Below are 17920 nucleotides of genomic sequence, written 5' to 3'. Positions count from 1 at the left end.
TGAGTGATTTCGGCATTTCAAAAACGAAATCTTTCTCAAAGAGGCACAAAACTTCTTTTTCTTTTCAAATAACATTACAAAAATAACTTAAAACTAAACCCGCATAGAAAAATACAGTTTGCCATACCTTCCAAACAGTAAATTCCCTCTAACTGGTAATGGGAAAGTAACATGAGAGAGTTCTCTTCATCGACTCTCTCTTATTATTGTTATTGTTTATTTTAACTTGAAATTTAGAAAGAGGGAAAAACCCCTTTGAGTGATTTCGGCATTTCAAAAACGAAATCTTTCTCAAAGAGGCACAAAACTTCTTTTTCTTTTCAAATAACATTACAAAAATAACTTAAAACTAAACCCGCATAGAAAAATACAGTTTGCCATACCTTCCAAACAGTAAATTCCCTCTAACTGGTAATGTTACTTTATCTCAAATATGTTTGTTCATGTTGAAACATATGAATCTGGAGATTCCATACCATAAATAACAATTTGAATGAACTATATCAAACAGTAACAGTATGGCATAGTGTACATGCATTGTTATATAATATGGGGATAAAAAGTCGTTTAAAATGTAGGAACATGAGCTCACCTTATAACATACGGTTAGCTTTCACATTTGAGCAACATACTCACACCTGTGCATTTCACTGTACACAACATTTGCTCAACAGTTTGGCAAATTGTTGTGCTCATTTGTAGTAGTGAGCGGCATAATTGAAAACAAATTGCGCTTCACTCTCGTCGAGCAGCAGCTGGCGACCAATTTGTTGGTGAAATTTTTTATAAAAATCCCGGCCAATCTGCTCCGAATCAGACGGATCCTTCGAGCGGTGAAGATTTGCCGGAGCGAAACATTGGATCACTACGGTAAGTTAGTTTTGCATCTGCTGATGTTCGTTTAATTTCAATAATCCGGTGTTCCGTTGCAGCTCACGTCGGTGGAGGAAAATGCGGCTGGGAGCTCAAAACCTAAAATGTCAGGTACCTCACCTCGCAGGTGCAGCCGCAGGTTGCAGTATTCAACGGAGTACACAGTGCGGAAAGAGCTGATGATGCACAGCGGTGGAGTTGCAACGAAAAAAGCAGGATGAGGCGAAGGCGGTGATTTCAGTTATTTGAGGAGGCATTTACCGAGACAGGGACTGTTTCCTTGCGTTTCAACTCCAGAGGGAGAGGGGCGCATTCAATGGAAAAATCTTTGCGAAAGTTCTTATGGTAAACAACAATGGCAAAGAAAATAGAGAGAGGGGTTAGAAATCCACTAGTTTTGCTAAACGTAATTTAGGAGCATTTTATTACCTAATTACCTATTATCTACAATATCTAAGAGTTGTAACGCATTGTTCAAATATATGTAAAATTATAATCGCTCAAAACAACAAAAAAAGATTGTAAGTGCTTACCTTATCTTAAATATGATTATCGACAATAAATAAGTATGTACATACAAGATTACAAATTTTGTTTTTATTTCTTGATAAATAGTACAAACGAAACAAATGCGGACAAATTACAACTGTAAGAAAACTATATATTATAAGACTGTGGCACTATAATATACAATAAAGCGACAATTACACATACATTGCTTATTTTTGTTCCGAATTTATAGGTCAACTGTACCAGAACAGTGTGCTTAATAGTGAACTGCGCAAAAAAATGGATAGTATATCGACCTTTTGGCAAACTGTAAACGAAAAATTTTGTTCGAGAAAATAGGCGATTTCTTATTGTAACATAACTTAACCGCCTATTCCACATACTGTAATTTGGCCGAGAACCATCTACCACACTGTTGAAAACATTCATGGTACTGTTGGCTTATTGTTACTTTGGATGTTCTATCATATTATTGAGTTACTGTAGTGAATAATTCCGAACAGTATGGTGCACAGTACAAGTATGGTTCATGGTTATGCGGGAAGGCTCACACGGCAATGAACCATAACGGAGCCGCTATCTTGAAAGAGGACAGCATGCCAAATCGTAAAACGAGTCTCCGGAAATCCAGAAATCCTAATGGGGGAGGGGGAGGAGTCAGGGGGTCATCAGAAACGAATCTTCAAGGCTGAAAATAAAGAATACCAAAAAAGGGGAACAGTATCAAACAAAATAGGCAATCTCATTTAGAAATTTGAACAAAAGTTTCAATATATGTTCATTTTTTAAGCCCAAAACATCCCGTATAGATACAGGAATTGAAAAACCTGCTGCAATTAGGCTATCAAATAATATCTTCCTCGGTGCAATAAACCGAGAACAATTAATTATAATGTGATCGATGTCTTCATACGATAAGCCACATTCGCAGAAGTTTGAATCTACAATGTTGATACGATACAAATGACTATTACAAATATAATGATTGGATATCAATCTCGAAAAAGCACAAATGAAATTCCTACTCCCAGATACATTTTTAAACCAAGGAAAATGATTCACCTTGGGACATATTGAATGACACCATCGCCCTTTATCACTAGAATTCCAATTGATTTGCCAAGCATTTAGAGAATAATTTCTCAGATTGGGAAAATATTCAGAAGGAAATATATCACGATGATAAATTTGTCCACGCATAACCCCAAATTTTGCCAATAAATCCGCCTGTTCATTGCCATAAATATTACAATGAGCAGGAACCCAAACAAATTTAATAACATATCCTTCATAATGCAAATCAAACAATATTTTTTTCAACATCAACAAGATATGATGTGATTTCCCGCATAGAAAAATACTATTCATGGCATCATTCATATTATACGTTGTCCATTGGTGCAATAATAACTATACAAGTAGTCATCGTTTAATGATAAAATGATAGGGGTTGAAAAATTTCAACAATTCAAAATTATTCAAGTATCATTAAATATATAATTACGATACGTTGAATAATAATTTAATAATTTTCAATAATAGAATTTAACAAAATAGCAGTGACAAAAACGATGGTTTTAACTTTTTTTCACTATATTTAGTATTTAACGGCTTAAATAAGAGGTCAACACGTTAATCTGCATTGCTATCTGATTTTCAGTGCCATTGTTTAGCATTTTTGGCACAACAATGGGCATAACACTATTACGCTTGCATGAAACACCAAAACAATAGCCCTTGCGGCTGCAGGTTCCAGTTACTTTCGGATAAAATGCCACTTGCAGAATAGTTTAGAGAGTTCAGGAATGAAATCCGGCACAATTAAGCACAAAAATCACCGCTCACTGGTACTAGACAATAGCTTTCATTAAACTTACCTTCCATATACAATCTAATAACACGCAAGTAGGGAAGCTTCTTGAAGATCTGCAGATCTTCCATGTTTCAGTCCTTAGTAATATTCCTTCATAGGACTCTTCCCATATCTTCCAGAACCGTGTTTTTGCTCACACTGTTTCAATCTTTTGAACATCAACGTATTCAATCCAACCGCGATCACTCATCTAATGTGGCCTACGCAATCAACGCACGAGAATAAATGCAGCATACCTGTATATCACTGAGTTCAATTCCAGATTCACCAAAGTATGGAGAAAAAAAAACTTACGAAAAAATAAACAACGATTCCCTCAATGGTACTGAGAATTGACAGTATCTGGTGCCCGCTGCAGGGGTGTGTACGTTTTTGCCATCGATAAAGTAGATATGCTGAAATATTTTTATTATTCACTGTATCATTAAGTAAATGATAAAGCGACTATAGCGCGAATGATTTCGCAAAATTTTTGTTCGAGAAAAAAGGCATTTTTGAATGGTAACGATACTTAACAACCCGTTCGGTCTATCATTGAGACTTCCAAAATGATAACTGCTATCATTAATATGATTCGTTGTATCAGAGAGTTATAATCCAGTTTATGATAAGACAAATAATTAAACAATGATTAGCCGTACATTTTTTGTATAATACCGTTTTATTCGGGTTGAAATTGAATTTGATAGTATTCAAAGCATTCAGACAACTGAAACTGTCAGAGCATATTATATAAAAATTGGGCGGACAATTTTTGATCATGCTACAAGTAAAATACAAAGCAATGAGTTCTGCTATGAAAACAGAACACGGAGATTGTAATTTATAAAAATGAGCTGAAAATAAGTTATATATTCCAAAACCTGCGGTGCCATCAATTAGAGAGCCATCTGTAAAATATATTTGTGTAGGGTTAAATCCATCAAATTTACGTTTAAATAGTAAATTTGCAAATTTCGAATGTTCAAGCTTTGGTATTTGTCGCAATTCATAAAATAAGGACAAGTCAATTAATGGTTCATATGTATGTATGTTTAATTTAAAATCATAAAACCGATTCGAATGCACATGTAAAAGATCTTGATTTGAACAATGAATAAAGGAATCCAATATTCTATTAGTAGGATTAATTTGGTATAACGACTCCAAAGTGCTTATGATTTGATGATTATTTGCAAAACAATTTATCAAAAATTTGCAATTTAGCTCCTGAAAACGAATTTTCAGTGGGATAATACCAGAAAGAACTTCAACAGATTGAGTATGAGTGGAATTCATTAGTTTTAAACAAATTCTCAAACAACGCGGTATTGTATTTTTTCAAGTTTGGAAAAATGAGTTTGCGCAGTACTTCCAAAAGTAAAGCAACCATATTCCATTACTGAACGAATAGTGGTTTTATATAGTGTTATCAAATCAGAAGGATTTGCACCCCACCATGTACCAGTAATTGTACGAAGAAAATTAATTCTTCTTGAACACACTTTTTGTATGTATATAATATGAGTGTTCCAATTTAATTTAGAATCAAACCAAATACCAAGAAATTTATACTCATCAATTTGTTCTATTTCAAGTCCATTGAGAAATAAATTAATGCTTATGGGCGAATGTTTTCTAGAAAATAAAATAAATTTTGTTTTTTGAACTGAAAATGTAAATCCATTTTCATGAGCCCACATATCCAAATTATCCAAGGCACATTGCTTAAAATGTTCAATAACATCTCTACTTTTTCCACGTATGGAAAGAACATTATCATCGGCGAATTGAAGCAAATAACAACCATTAGGAATAATGGATGCCATGTCACTAGTGAATAGATTGTATAAAAATGGACTCAAAAATGATCCATCGACTCTCTCTTCTTCAAATTAAAGTGACAAGATGCAAGTATTGTTGAACTTTTCGGTCATAAATCGCTAGGTTGCGATGCAATTTAGCGTCTAAGTGTAAAAAAGTTTGATTGAATTTGCATCTTGTCACTTTAATTTGCAGAAGAGAGAGTCGATGAAGAGAACTCTCTCATGTTAGTTTTGCCCTTATTTAAACTCAATCTAGATTTTACCCCACCTGTCCACTTTACCCCCACCACCCCAACATATTTTGCTCTCGGTGAGAACTGCTTTCGGCAAGTCGATACCCCACCTCTTTTCACAGCTTACCGTTTTCCGGTCAGCGTGACAACCAATCGATAAGTTGGTACTTGCCATCTCGCTTCAACTAGCGGAGCTTGCATGACATTTTCGCAAACATCCACAAGTGGAAAGAGCACCGCTAGTTGTTCACCTCCTAGTCCTGCTACGCGAGGTCCATCATCCGCACCAACTAAAGTCAAAATTACTCGCGAACAGCTAGAAGAGTCGGTCGGTGTGCTTTATAATGAAGAGAAAAAATCCTCTGTAATTCGGTTGTGCATTTTCGATTAGGCCAAAATTGGCTAGCGCGAAAACGGGTGCAAATCGGGCGACCCAGTGCGTTCCTGTGCGGATCCGTGCGAATGGTGAAAAAAGATGAAAAGCTGCGAGATCAGTAGCAGCAGCAACAGCACTTTCATCATCAATGGAAGCAGGATCTCGTCGTCATCATCATCATTACGCCTATCATCGCCAGCAACTTGTGATCAGAAACTAGCAACAGCAGAAGCACCAGCAGCAGCGTCAAGAAGTCAGATTCAGAAGATCATCATTCATTATGGAGGAGAAGAAGGCCGCAGCGCATCGTCATCGCCTTGGTCGTCGAGCCAGTGGCAATCATTGAATGCGCTTGCTGGTGTGTTTTGAATGATGACGATGATGCCTTCCGATTGCGACAGATTAGAACACTAGCAATCGTCAGTGGATTTTCCTTTTGGTGGAAGTTGTAAACAAAAATGTGAACACTGGAAGATCGAATTGAACTATTTTTGGGAAATTTTTGGCAGGGTTAGCCAAACTGGTCATTACCTAATCGTTCAGTTACTGAGATTTCAACAGTCTGCTCTGTAGTTTTAGCAGGATTTTATTAAAATTGTAGTGTTAGTATTTTGTAGAAGGTAGTGAAAATTTTATTCGTTCTACAAGTTTGGCTTTTAAAAATCAATTGTGAATAAGTAGTGTTTTGCGGAAGATTTTTTTTTTTAATTTTGTCGATTCCTCGCTGGTATACGACACAGCACAGTTACGCGAGTGCAGAAGAATTCAATCGCACAGTGAAGATTTCAGGCCTTGAGGAGAGCCGAGCAAAAGAAGGAAACAAATCGTCAATCAAACGGGAAACAAAACAAATCATTTGAGGAGCCGCCGCGCCACAGCCGAATGAGATTGAATCGTCTGCAATTACGACGACGACCAAGACGACCATGGGCAATTGCATCGGAATTAATCGGAGCGATCCGGAAACCCTCGACACCGGATCCGCCAACGTAACCCGGCCAGTGACTGGTAAGTCCGACGGATGGGTTTGTCTGTGCACTACGTCGCTACGCGAATGGACGTCATCGGACGATACTCGAATGGGATGGAGGCGGGTTGAGATGGGGTTGTGGATATAGGTAGTAGATCTTGTTGCAGTAGCACAGCATCCACTCGTACACTGTTCAGTCGGTGTGCGTGGACGCGACCTTCAGACACTACTCGTGTTTGTCGTCGAATATTTAGACACTGTTTTACGATATTGTTAAGCCGAATAGAGGCATCACCCTCGTGATAGGTTGAAGTTATTTTTTTCGCTCTAGGTCCTGGTAAAAACATAGAACCAGTGATTCGTCTTTGGTGTTTTGTTCTATTATGGTTAATCTTTTGATGTTTCTGTAATAGAATACTTTAAGAAACATTCTATGGTGCACCCGTAATTTTGTTGTTATGTTTGGAGTCTCATTTGGAAATAAGAATAGTAAAATCTGCTTGAGGTACCACTATACCAGCTCCAGATGTACTTTTGGGCAATTGGCTTCTTTAGTGGTGTTGAGTTAATTTAATACATATTCTGAATCTGCATGCCAAACTGAGCCGAAATCCAAATTTTCATAAATTTTGGTGCCCGGGAACCTAGGGTCTGGAACCATTTGGGCAGAGGGACCTATTTTGGGCACTTGCTGCTCTAACTTTCCCTGACCTCTCCTAAACATTTAATGTAACAGGTTTGCGTAATTGATTAAATAAACTATTAAACTATTAAACTTAGTCAATTTTGAACCGATTGAATTGGGTTTTTAAATTAAGAAAATTCAATGTTTTTTTTTTATTTTTTAAACAAAAAAGCACCTTTTTCTGAGCCGCTATGATTTTTTTCAGATTTTTAAAACTTTATTTTGGTACCTAAAATCAATTTCAAAGAGATTTTTTGAAATTACTTTTGACAGCTGGGCAACTGCTTGGAGCTGTTCAGTAAAAAATGCGATGAGGGGTGATTCGACAAATCGCTCCCATACAAATTTCAAATTGATTTTTAAATAGATTCCCGGGCACCAAAATTGATGAAAATTTGGATTTCGGCTCAGTTTGGCATGTAGATTCAGAATATGGAATTATCCCAACACCATTAAAGAAGCCAATTGGGTGTGTTGATCTGCGCTTCACAGGAGTTTTCTCTACTAAACCAAAAAAGTGCTTCTTGTTTAAGATGAATATGTAGTGGGGCAACGTCAAAGAGAACTTCGAGCGCTGCGGAGGGAATTAAAGAGAACGCTCCAGATATCGCCATCAAGTACATCCTTTGGAGATGGCCTAATATTGATATGATTGTTCTCACTTCGCCCTTTTGCCACCACCAGACGCACCTGACTTTTCTGTTTTTTTGTATGGAAAAATCGAGAAAAACGTCAAATATAGGAGGGGGGGGGGGGGGGGTTTGGGCAAACCATGCTTGCCCCCTCTAAGTTGGCGCCACCACACAAGTTGGCCACCACACGAGACATCCATAGGCCAATATTGGTCGAACAGTTGTGTAAATCCATTTGATATACTTGGGTTTTAGACCCCAAGTTGTACCAAAGGTTCGCCGGCATTGCCCGAAGGCCATACAAGCTTTCTTGATTCTGAACTCAATATGAGCTTGGAATCAAGAATGACTCCAACGTACTTAACCTGTTCAGTCGATTTCAGAATCAAAGAGACGCAAAGGTCAAACACCATTACGGTTTCGCTTTTCCGTGAAAAGAACATTCGATGTTTTATTTAGATTTACCGAAAAGCCATATTGGCGACCCCAACCCTCAACTATCTGCAGAGCGTTTTGCATCAGGTCGAAATGGGTGCTGATGTATGTACATACCACCTAACAATGTTAGGCAGTCGTCGGCAAAATTATGTGTAGGAAAACAGCTATTATTGAGTTGTCTCAATAGCGTATGTGCTACGAGATTCCACAAAAGCGGGGACGAGTCTCCTCCTGGGGAGCATCAACAAACACTCAATTTCTAAATCGCTGCTTAACGCAGTGTCGAGAAGAAATATCGGTTTTTGAGCATTTGGTAAATTCAATTGGAAATCATTGGAGATATAACCATGACTCCGTGCGGCTTCCGGTATGGCATCGAAAGGTACGTTGTCAAAAATACCCTCGATATCTAAGAAAACACCCAAACAAGATTGCTTTTGAGTGAAAGATTTCTCGATATCGTAAACAATTTTGTGTAAAAGAGTCACAGTGGACTTTCCAGATTGGTAGGCAGGCATGTTGGTTCACATAAAGAGGCACGTTGGCCAGATGAACATCACGATGCGTTGTAAGAAAAGAGGTCCAACTGACATACCTTTTTGCTTCTTCATACGACGCAAGACCCACTTTTGGAATAAACTTTACAGTAATATTCCGCCAAAATTTCTGAATATACCCTGTAGCAAAACTGCAAACAAGCAGTTTTTTCAAAACCTGCTTCAAATTATCAAACCCCGTCTGAAGCAAAATAGGATCAATCCCATTTGCCCCAGGATATTAGAAAGGAGTAAAGTTATTTAGCGCTCACTTAATCTATTCTATAGCTATTCTTAGCCTATAAGCCGAAGCCAGAAAATCATAGCCACAAGAAAATACATCAAGTTCATCCGAAGATGTAATATCCACACATCCGTGGAAGTGTGTACTGAATAAACGTTTCAAAACTTCCTCATCAGAGGAAGTGAAGAAGCCAGTTTGCAAACGAAGTTCATTCACTCGGAAATCCTTAGATTTTGCAAAGAATTTTGTTCAACCGACTGACTTCACTCAAACTGGAAACATTTGTACAAATGTTTTTTTTTCCAGCCGGATCGTTCAACAAATCGAAGAGCTTTCTGGTAGGCCTTGCGAGCCGACCTGAAAGCCTCCGATCCAGCCGCACGACGTCTGTCTGTTTTAACCCTCTAATACCCAATCCCGCCTTTAGACGGGGTATAGTTTGAGCATTTTTGTAATTTTTGTATCGTGGAAAATCAATTTTTTTTATATTTTTGGCTGATATTTAGGACTGTTCTGTATACCTCAAAATGGTTTTTGGTGTATTTTAAAGCGTATTTACATTTTTTAAAAATCATTAAAAAATTGATGTTTTAGTCACCTTTTAGAAGTCATTGTTTATTTTGTATTGAATCGCTACAATTAACATATTTTAAATTTTTCCCAAATCATTCTATCCTTGTTTAATAGTTTAAGGGAATCGAATACACTCTAAAATTATTTTCCTTAAAATTACACGGAAAATAAAAATGTCTGCGAAAAAAAATTCAAATAATAATATTTCAACCATTATCATAAAATCTCAAAATGTTTTCATCTCAAAAAATCCGTTCCCCAAATTGGCTTCCAGGAAAAATATAAAAGTGTAGGGATGTTCAAAAATAAAAATTAGAAAAATCAAAAACTGAAATTCACGAAATCGAGAATTAAAAAGAATCATCTTCCAAAACATGTTTAAATCGATTTTAGATGACGAAAAATGATATTTAGATCGAATTCAAAAATTTGGGTATTAGAGGGTTAACTCCGTCTACATTGTTTCCTGAGCTTCGCCAGATCATTGTTTCATCAAGGGGTTCGTCTTGTAGTCTTCACAGACCGCAGAGGGCAAGCTTCTTCGAAAGTCTCCATGATGAAAACCGTTGTAGTGTCAACGACATCATCTAAATCACTTGGAGTGTCAATGAATGGTGAGTATCCATGAAACATGGCTGCAATCAAATCAGTAAAGAGATCCCAGTTGGTTGACCGGAGATTCCTGAAGTTTTACGACGTAACATTCGAGTGTTCAAAAAAGATTTAGCGATGGTCAGATAAAGATTTTTGGACTGACACATGCCAATTGGTCAGCTCGTGACTAATTCTACTAGCTAAACGCGTTATGTCTAACACTTTATCTCTAGCAGATACCATGGAGGTTGGGCGGTTGCCTAAGTTAAGTATTCTAAGATCTGTACTACTTATCGATTCCATCAAACTGGAGCCCAAGTTAATGTCTGAGCTGCCCCAGATGATATGGTGAGCATTAGCAGCACTGCTAACCATTAACGGAAGGTTTTGTAGTGCACTATACAGTATAGTCTATACTTGAAAGCATCCATAGGGAATGGTTTATCATGCGGTAAATAAATTGAACAACAGGCGTATTTCCTGTTAAGGTTTCCAACAGATACTTACCTTATCGATCAGTCTAAGGTTTGGGTGGCCTCTGCTGTACATAGTAGCCGTCTCCATTCCACTCGGTCTATGGCTGTTTGTCTCCAGTTCCGCACTCTGCGTAGGGTCCGCAGATCGTCCTCCACTTAGTCGACCCACCTGCGCACACGTCTTCTTGTACCGGTCGGATGACTCTCGAGAACCATTTTAGTCGGATTGCTATCCGACATCCTGATGACGTGACCCGTCCACCGTAGTCTCCCGATATTCGCGGTGTGGACGATGGTTGATTCTCTCAGCAGCTGGTGTAGCTCATGTTTCATTCGCCTTCTCCAAGTCCCGTCTTCCATCTGCACTCCACCGTAGATGGTACGCAACGGCAACACCTTCCGTTCGAAAACTCCAAGGGCGCGTTGCACGTAGAGTCCATGCTTCGTGCCCATAGAGGACTACCGGTCTAATCAGCGTTTTGTAGATGGTTAACTTCGTGTTACGGCGAACTTTATTCGATCGTAGAGTTCTGCGGAGTCCAAAGTAAGCACGATTTCCTGCCACAATGTGCCTCTGAATTTCTCTGCTGGTGTCGTTGTCGGCGGTCACCAGTGAGCCTAAGTACACGAATTCTTCAACCGCCTCGATTTCATCACCGTCTATATAAATTCGGGGTGGCGGGCGTGGTGATTCCTCCCTGGAGCACTTTGCCATCATGTACTTTGTCTTTGACACATTAATGACTAATCCGATTCGCCTGTCTTCACTTTTTAGTCGGATGTACGTTTCCGCCACCGTCTTAAATTTACGAGCAATAATATCAATATCATCAGCGAAACCAAGCAGCTGAACGGACTTCGTGAAAATCGTCCCACTCGTGTTTATCCCGCTCTCCCAATTACACCCTCTAAAGTAATGTTGAACAGCGAGCACGAAAGACCATCACCTTGCCGTAACCCTCTGCGAGATTCGAAGGGACTCGAGAGTGTCCCTGATACTCGAACTACGCACATCACTCGATCCTTCGTCACCTTAATCAATCGTATCAGTTTATCCGGGAATCCGCATTCGTGCATAATCTGCCATAGCTGGTCTCGATCGATTGTATCATACGCCGATTTGAAATCGATCAACAAGTGATGTGTGGGCACGTTGTATTCGCGGCATTTCTGCAACACCTGGCGGATGGCGAACATCTGGTCCGTTGTAGCGCGTTCACCCATGAATCCAACCTGATATTGCCCCACGAACTGCCAGGAACCCAAGCGGTCTCATTTCTATACATCAGATCGATATTAAGCGTCGAAAAATACTCCACCGTCAGCACGGCATACAAGAAGACGGAACGTTTTCAATTATGTATGGGTAACATGTCACATTTTCATGGAACATATGTCATTCTTTATGGAGCGCTTTTTGATTTTCTATGGAGCATTTGCAATTTGTTATGGTTGCATTGACCTTTTGCCGTTTTCGGCCTCGCAGTCTCCGGTGCAGTCAAAACGACATATATTTTTGATGCCCGACGTTTCAATGGACTATGCCATCTTTCTCAAGGGTTCTATTTAAACAAATTGGACTACATATGTTTTTTATTCCCCTGTTGGGGAAATTAAGCCACTGCCTAAAGTACATATTAAAGACAATCAGAAAAACTACAAAGGTGAACACTGTTTACCCAGACCAAAGATCCAATACCAAAAGTCCAACGTAAAAACGTAATCTACAAGATACCCTGCGGAGATTGTGATGCAAGCTACGTTGGACTAACCACCACCACGCTGAAAAAACGAATAGGACACCACAGAAGCGACATGACCAAATTAGACAGACTCATGAATGGCATCGAAGACAACAGCTATGACGACAACTACAACAGCAATGAACTCGGCTGACTAAAAGAGAGAACAGCTCTCTTGCTACATTCGGCCGACAACAAACATCGTTTCGATTTGAACAGAACGGAGATACTCGACTGTCATCGACGTTTCTCTGCTCTCCCCGTTCTGGAAGTGTGCCACATTATTAACACAGACATGGTGGTAAACAAACGAAGCGACTGCGACAGCTTAAGTAAAATATATCTCGCGTTACATTTGAAAAGGGCCTATCCCTAAAATGTAAACAAATCGATTTTGATACCTTTCCATAGCATCCCCCAACAGTAACATACTGTGCAAACATCACCCGCCTAACCGTTAATCTTATCAGAATAAACCCCACCTTAAAAACGGCCGATCATTGCTTTTTTCCCAATCATTTATAAGCCCGTGCTCCAAATGGGCCAATAACGGTAAAATTTTGTTCTCATTTGTTGGTCCTCTCGTTTAAAGGGCCGACAACCGAAAATTTTCGGAGCGGCTCTCGGCCCGAGCGCTGAGAGCGAGAACTCTCTCTCTCAAAAACGGCCAAGCCTTGATACGATGTCAACAACGGACTCACTCGGGGGACCAACCCACGCTAAGAAAATTTTAGAAAGACTCACAATAAGGCGTACACCGGGTGAAACTTTTCAAATTAGCTTAACATGTTTATCTATTATTTTCCATACTTTTTTGGTAACTTTTAATGCAAAATTAATTATTGAAGCATATATACACACTTAAAAAATATTCGCAGGCTCGGCTTTCCGCGCACAGCCGACTACTCAGCAAACTCAAAAACTGATATCTCAGTTAAAACTGCATCTGTTAGATGATTCTCAGCAAAACAGTTGCCGAACCTCAGTAATGAACTGTCCAAGTTGCTGAGATCTCGGTTATGTTGTTGTTTGCCGAGCGCTCGGCTGTGCGGATCTCGGTGAAAGTTTGAGAAAATGCTGAGATCCCGGCATTTTAAATTAAGTGTGTACATCTATTCTTGTGTCATTAAAATGAAAAATCCGAAAACTGTGAAATACGAATAGGAAATGTGATGGAAAATGTTTGCATCGATTTTTCTCAATGTTCACGTTCTGCGGATAGGCCCTTTTCAAATGTAACGCGAGATATGCAGGAATATTACACTCACTAAAGACAAGAACCAAAACAAACCAAGTAGATAGGCAAATTGACCAATCCAAATTCCTATGTGGTAGTGGTTTGTGTTCAGATTTCCCGTGTTAATCTATCTGTAAGAACTTTGTAAACACCTTTTGTTCTCACGTATATGGATAGGCTTGCATTAGGTTTCGTGAGACATTTTTTGGACAACTCAATAACTGACATCACTAACACTAACGACAATGACACCCAATAGGAAACTAAACCCACAGAAGTCATAGTCGTAGTCGGGTCGTGTTGGAATTGTCTGAATTACTGCCCGTTTGCATCGACGATTTTGTGAGTTTTTGTACCGCTTCGGAGCTGCTTTATGAAGAATTGTATTCCGCTTTGTGATGCTCATTCAACAGAACTGAAACTCAATTGTGATCTCAACGAACGTGTGGGTATTATCCGGTTTTGTTTTTCACCGAACGACATTCTCACCCGATATAATTCGAGTTATAAACACGAACGCCTCCATTGCTGCCGCCTGTCAAATACGTCCACAACGAAACATCATCAAACACAACTGTGCGCCGGTGGTACCATCTGCACGTCGAAACTAAAAAGCATTGCTGAGGACATAGGGTTTACTAAATCGCAGAATGGCAAATTCTTGTACCGCTTGTAAAGTAGAATTCCGTGTCGAAGATATTGTAGTATGCTGCGAGGTGTTTTGTGAGAATTTCCCTCAATTCCACGCAAAATATGTTGGATTATCCTACGATGAAGGATGTGCATGGCTGCACGAAAATATTTTTTGGATGTGCGATGCTTGCAGAGTTCGTGTTGAAAACGGTTGTTTGCGTGAAACGACCTAGGAAACGACAAATACCAAAAAATCTAACGATTTCGCAACTGAGTGTAGAATTAGCAACTAGTTAAAATACACAAAAATAAAAACAAAAAAAAAAAACGATTTCGCAACGATAACGGAAGTGAATGCTTTAAAAGTAGAAGTGGAACGATTCAGTCAGATTGTATCTGAAATGTCATCGATATCCACGAAAACCGAAGAAATCTCGATGCATCGGCTTTGAAGAATCACCATTGCCGTCATCGAAGTTTCCTGCTACCGATCAAAATTACTCGAGCTTCTAACGGCACGCATTTGGAACTGTACGTTTCGGATGTGCCCGAAAACGAAGTCGTACAAATGGTGTGTGAATCACTTGGAACGAAGGAGGTGCTCGGGCTTAAATGTTTAGTTGGATCTGGTACGATTATTTCAACGCTGGATTACGTGTCGTACAAAATCACCGTTGAGGCAAAATCCTGAAGTTGTGCTTTGAGGAGTTCAACCTGGCCAGATGGAATACGATGTCGCGAGTTTAGAAATACTTCTTAAACAACTTGGAGGCATTCAAACCGATCTACAATTCAAAGAGTCCAATGATTAGATTGATTGATTGATTTGTCTTTATTTAAGAGACTTTCAAGTCCAATGATTAGTTGCTATTGTTTTGTTCTAAAATGCCAGTGTTTGTTTCAGTAATGTTTGTGAAATGTCGTTCAATTGACTGTTTGTATTGTAAAGCAAATTTTGATCATTTCCTGAATGTATTTGTATATTGATACTGAAAAGTTTTAAAGAAAGTAGTCCGTGGAACAAGTTAGTTGAAGGCGAATAATTAAATGAATAAATAAAACTTGTACGCAACATTCAAACATGTTTCTGACTGGAATCAAATTGACGGTTTAAAATTAGAATAGCATAGAGTAGTGACCACCATACAAAACTTCCCAGTTTTTCCTGACAAAAATAGTTAGTAATGTCTTAAATGTTATGTAAAATTGTTTATTTTTATCATTGTTTGTAAAATTGAATTATGTGCCATTCATACCACCAGACGACGAATGATATTTCTGTAAATTGTGTTCACCTTTGCAGTTTTTCTGATTGTCTTTAATATGTACCACGTCCAATTTGTTTAAATAGAACCTTTGAAAAAGATGGCACAGTCCATTGAAACGCCGGGCATCGAAAATATATGTCGTTTTGACTGAACCGGAGACTGCAAGGCCGAAAACCCCCCAAGTACAAAATTACCAGTCGATAGCATCCACAAAACTTAATTAACACAGACTTGAAATCTGTACAGCTCATCTGTACCCGATTCGACCTTACAATATATTGTATTGTATTGTCAAGTCGAATAATGTAAACTTTACGAAGCAGAAATTACAAAAAGTACCATTAATTAGTTGAGTGCTGATTGTGATGCCTTAAGTGAACAATTTAATGTACTAGCATCAAGTGCATCTGTGCAGTGCAATCCCTCCAGATTAGATTAATGTTCAATATTATCTGCAGAGAGCAGACTGGGCGATGGGTTATCTATGCGTCCAAGATTTCACTGTGAGTAGTTCAATTTCTGATAAGTTGTCTAGCTTATCTTTTTTTTTGCTGAACACATGATGCAAACACAATGCAAACCAATGGACTTTGAAGCCTCAGTATGATAACCTGTGTCCAGAGTACCAATTGGGTCTTGTTCCCCTTAGACTGTCATAGCTCCCGATTATCGTATTAGTTCTAGATATCTGACTCCAAAGAGGACAAATCGATATCCGCAACAAATCCGGCCGAACGCAGACAACCAATAATAGTGTCGAAGAACTTTCTAATCCCATTGTTATGCGATGGCTTTGCGGAAAGCAACAACAATCGCATCGGAACGTATGAATGAATGGTGTTTGTCAATCCATAAGTAACTTGGGCCGCCTGTTTGTCACGCCACCCCCAATCCACTGCTTCTAGCTGCTCATATCAACCGAACAGCAAATCAAGAATACTGTTGGAATGGTTTCACGCCGGTAGCCAAAATTGTAATCACCCGACACCACTTTCTTCCACCATTCCGATTCGATCCGCGGCGGGAGGTAGAGTAGGTGTCTTGCTTGATACCGACCGCACCGCACAGACCAACAACAGAAGGCAGGGCGGCGTTCGAATAAATTCAGTTCGCAATCAAGGTCGCGCGCGTATGACGATAACAACGGTACTCTCGACTGCCTGCGCCCGCGTATAGACGTATGTACGTACCGACGTAATAATGTCCGTTTTTTTTTTGTTCGAGATTGGCCGTCGAAGTTATTCAATGTTCATGGCCGGAAAGACCACTTTGCCTGTCTCACATATCCATAAAAGTTATTGATTTGTTACGAATGAGTAATCGAAAATCATCGCTATAGCAGGTTATCGTGGATTTGGAGGTATCGAAGGATGTTCACGAAATAAGGGGGGACACATATAGAAGTCTGCCACACGGTATATGAATGGATGCATGGATTGCATCTTCTTAACAAATACTTAAAACATGGCAAATGAAGTCTTGCAGATGTTTCGGTTTTATTGTGGACAATTTTTAGTTCCCAAGAAAAATGAGCAAACACTCAAAAATCACCTAACTCTGAACCGATTCAAAAAGCAGTCTGATCTCGTGATGAGCGTTTCTTCACTGATTAATAAACAAACAAATCACACCCATATGATGATCATCGGGTGTTTGGTATTCCAGCAGCGACTATTTTGTATAATATTATAATCAGACAACCCGCTTTTGATTTGCTAATTAATCTCTCAACGTTTCCACCGACGATGTTGTCGAACACCTATACAATCTGTTTCAGCCTGAAGTATTTTCATCTACCACTATAAGTAACATCCAGTCAGTAGAAGTGTTTGGCACTAAGCCGAGTGTGACTCAGGTGGTTGCGTTTCCTGATTGTTCTACTGATTCGCACACCGCATCGCCGCCGCCTCAATCATCATCGGCAGGTTTTGTCGAATCGCTGCAGAAAAAAAAATCTCAACTGTAGTAATCGTCCCGATTAAGATGAGGCGCGACGCAATCCACTCTTTTGAGGGGTATTGGTTCGCTTCTCTCAGATTCTATTCAAAACAAAACTACAGACTTGTTAGTCACAAGTGATACAACCCACTATCTGCGATGGGTTGGGTTTTTCTAGTTCGAAGTGGTAGTTGACGTCCAAAATGGTGTATTCGCAGAGATGGATGTTGCTGGCGCTAGTGTTAGCGTTGCACAATCATTCATGTATTATCGAATAATTATTG

At 39.2% G+C, this 17920-nt stretch overlaps 1 protein-coding gene across 1 annotated transcript in view; it reads left to right on the top strand.

The window, feature by feature from the left end:
- The first annotated feature begins 5557 nt into the window (after positions 1-5557).
- Positions 5558-17920, top strand: part of LOC109405984 (ubiquitin domain-containing protein 1) — a 45607-nt gene continuing 33244 nt past the window's right edge. The window contains exon 1 of the mRNA XM_019679042.4: positions 5558-6678. Coding sequence (XP_019534587.3) covers positions 6597-6678 — 82 coding nt within the window. The 5' untranslated portion in view covers positions 5558-6596. The remainder of the gene's footprint in view (positions 6679-17920) is intronic.

This window comes from Aedes albopictus, chromosome 3 (genome assembly GCF_035046485.1).
Source record: "Aedes albopictus strain Foshan chromosome 3, AalbF5, whole genome shotgun sequence".
Classification (NCBI taxonomy): Eukaryota; Metazoa; Arthropoda; class Insecta; order Diptera; family Culicidae; genus Aedes; species Aedes albopictus.
The sequence above is the reverse complement of the archived record's forward strand: the minus strand, read 5'-3'. Positions and strand labels throughout refer to the sequence as shown.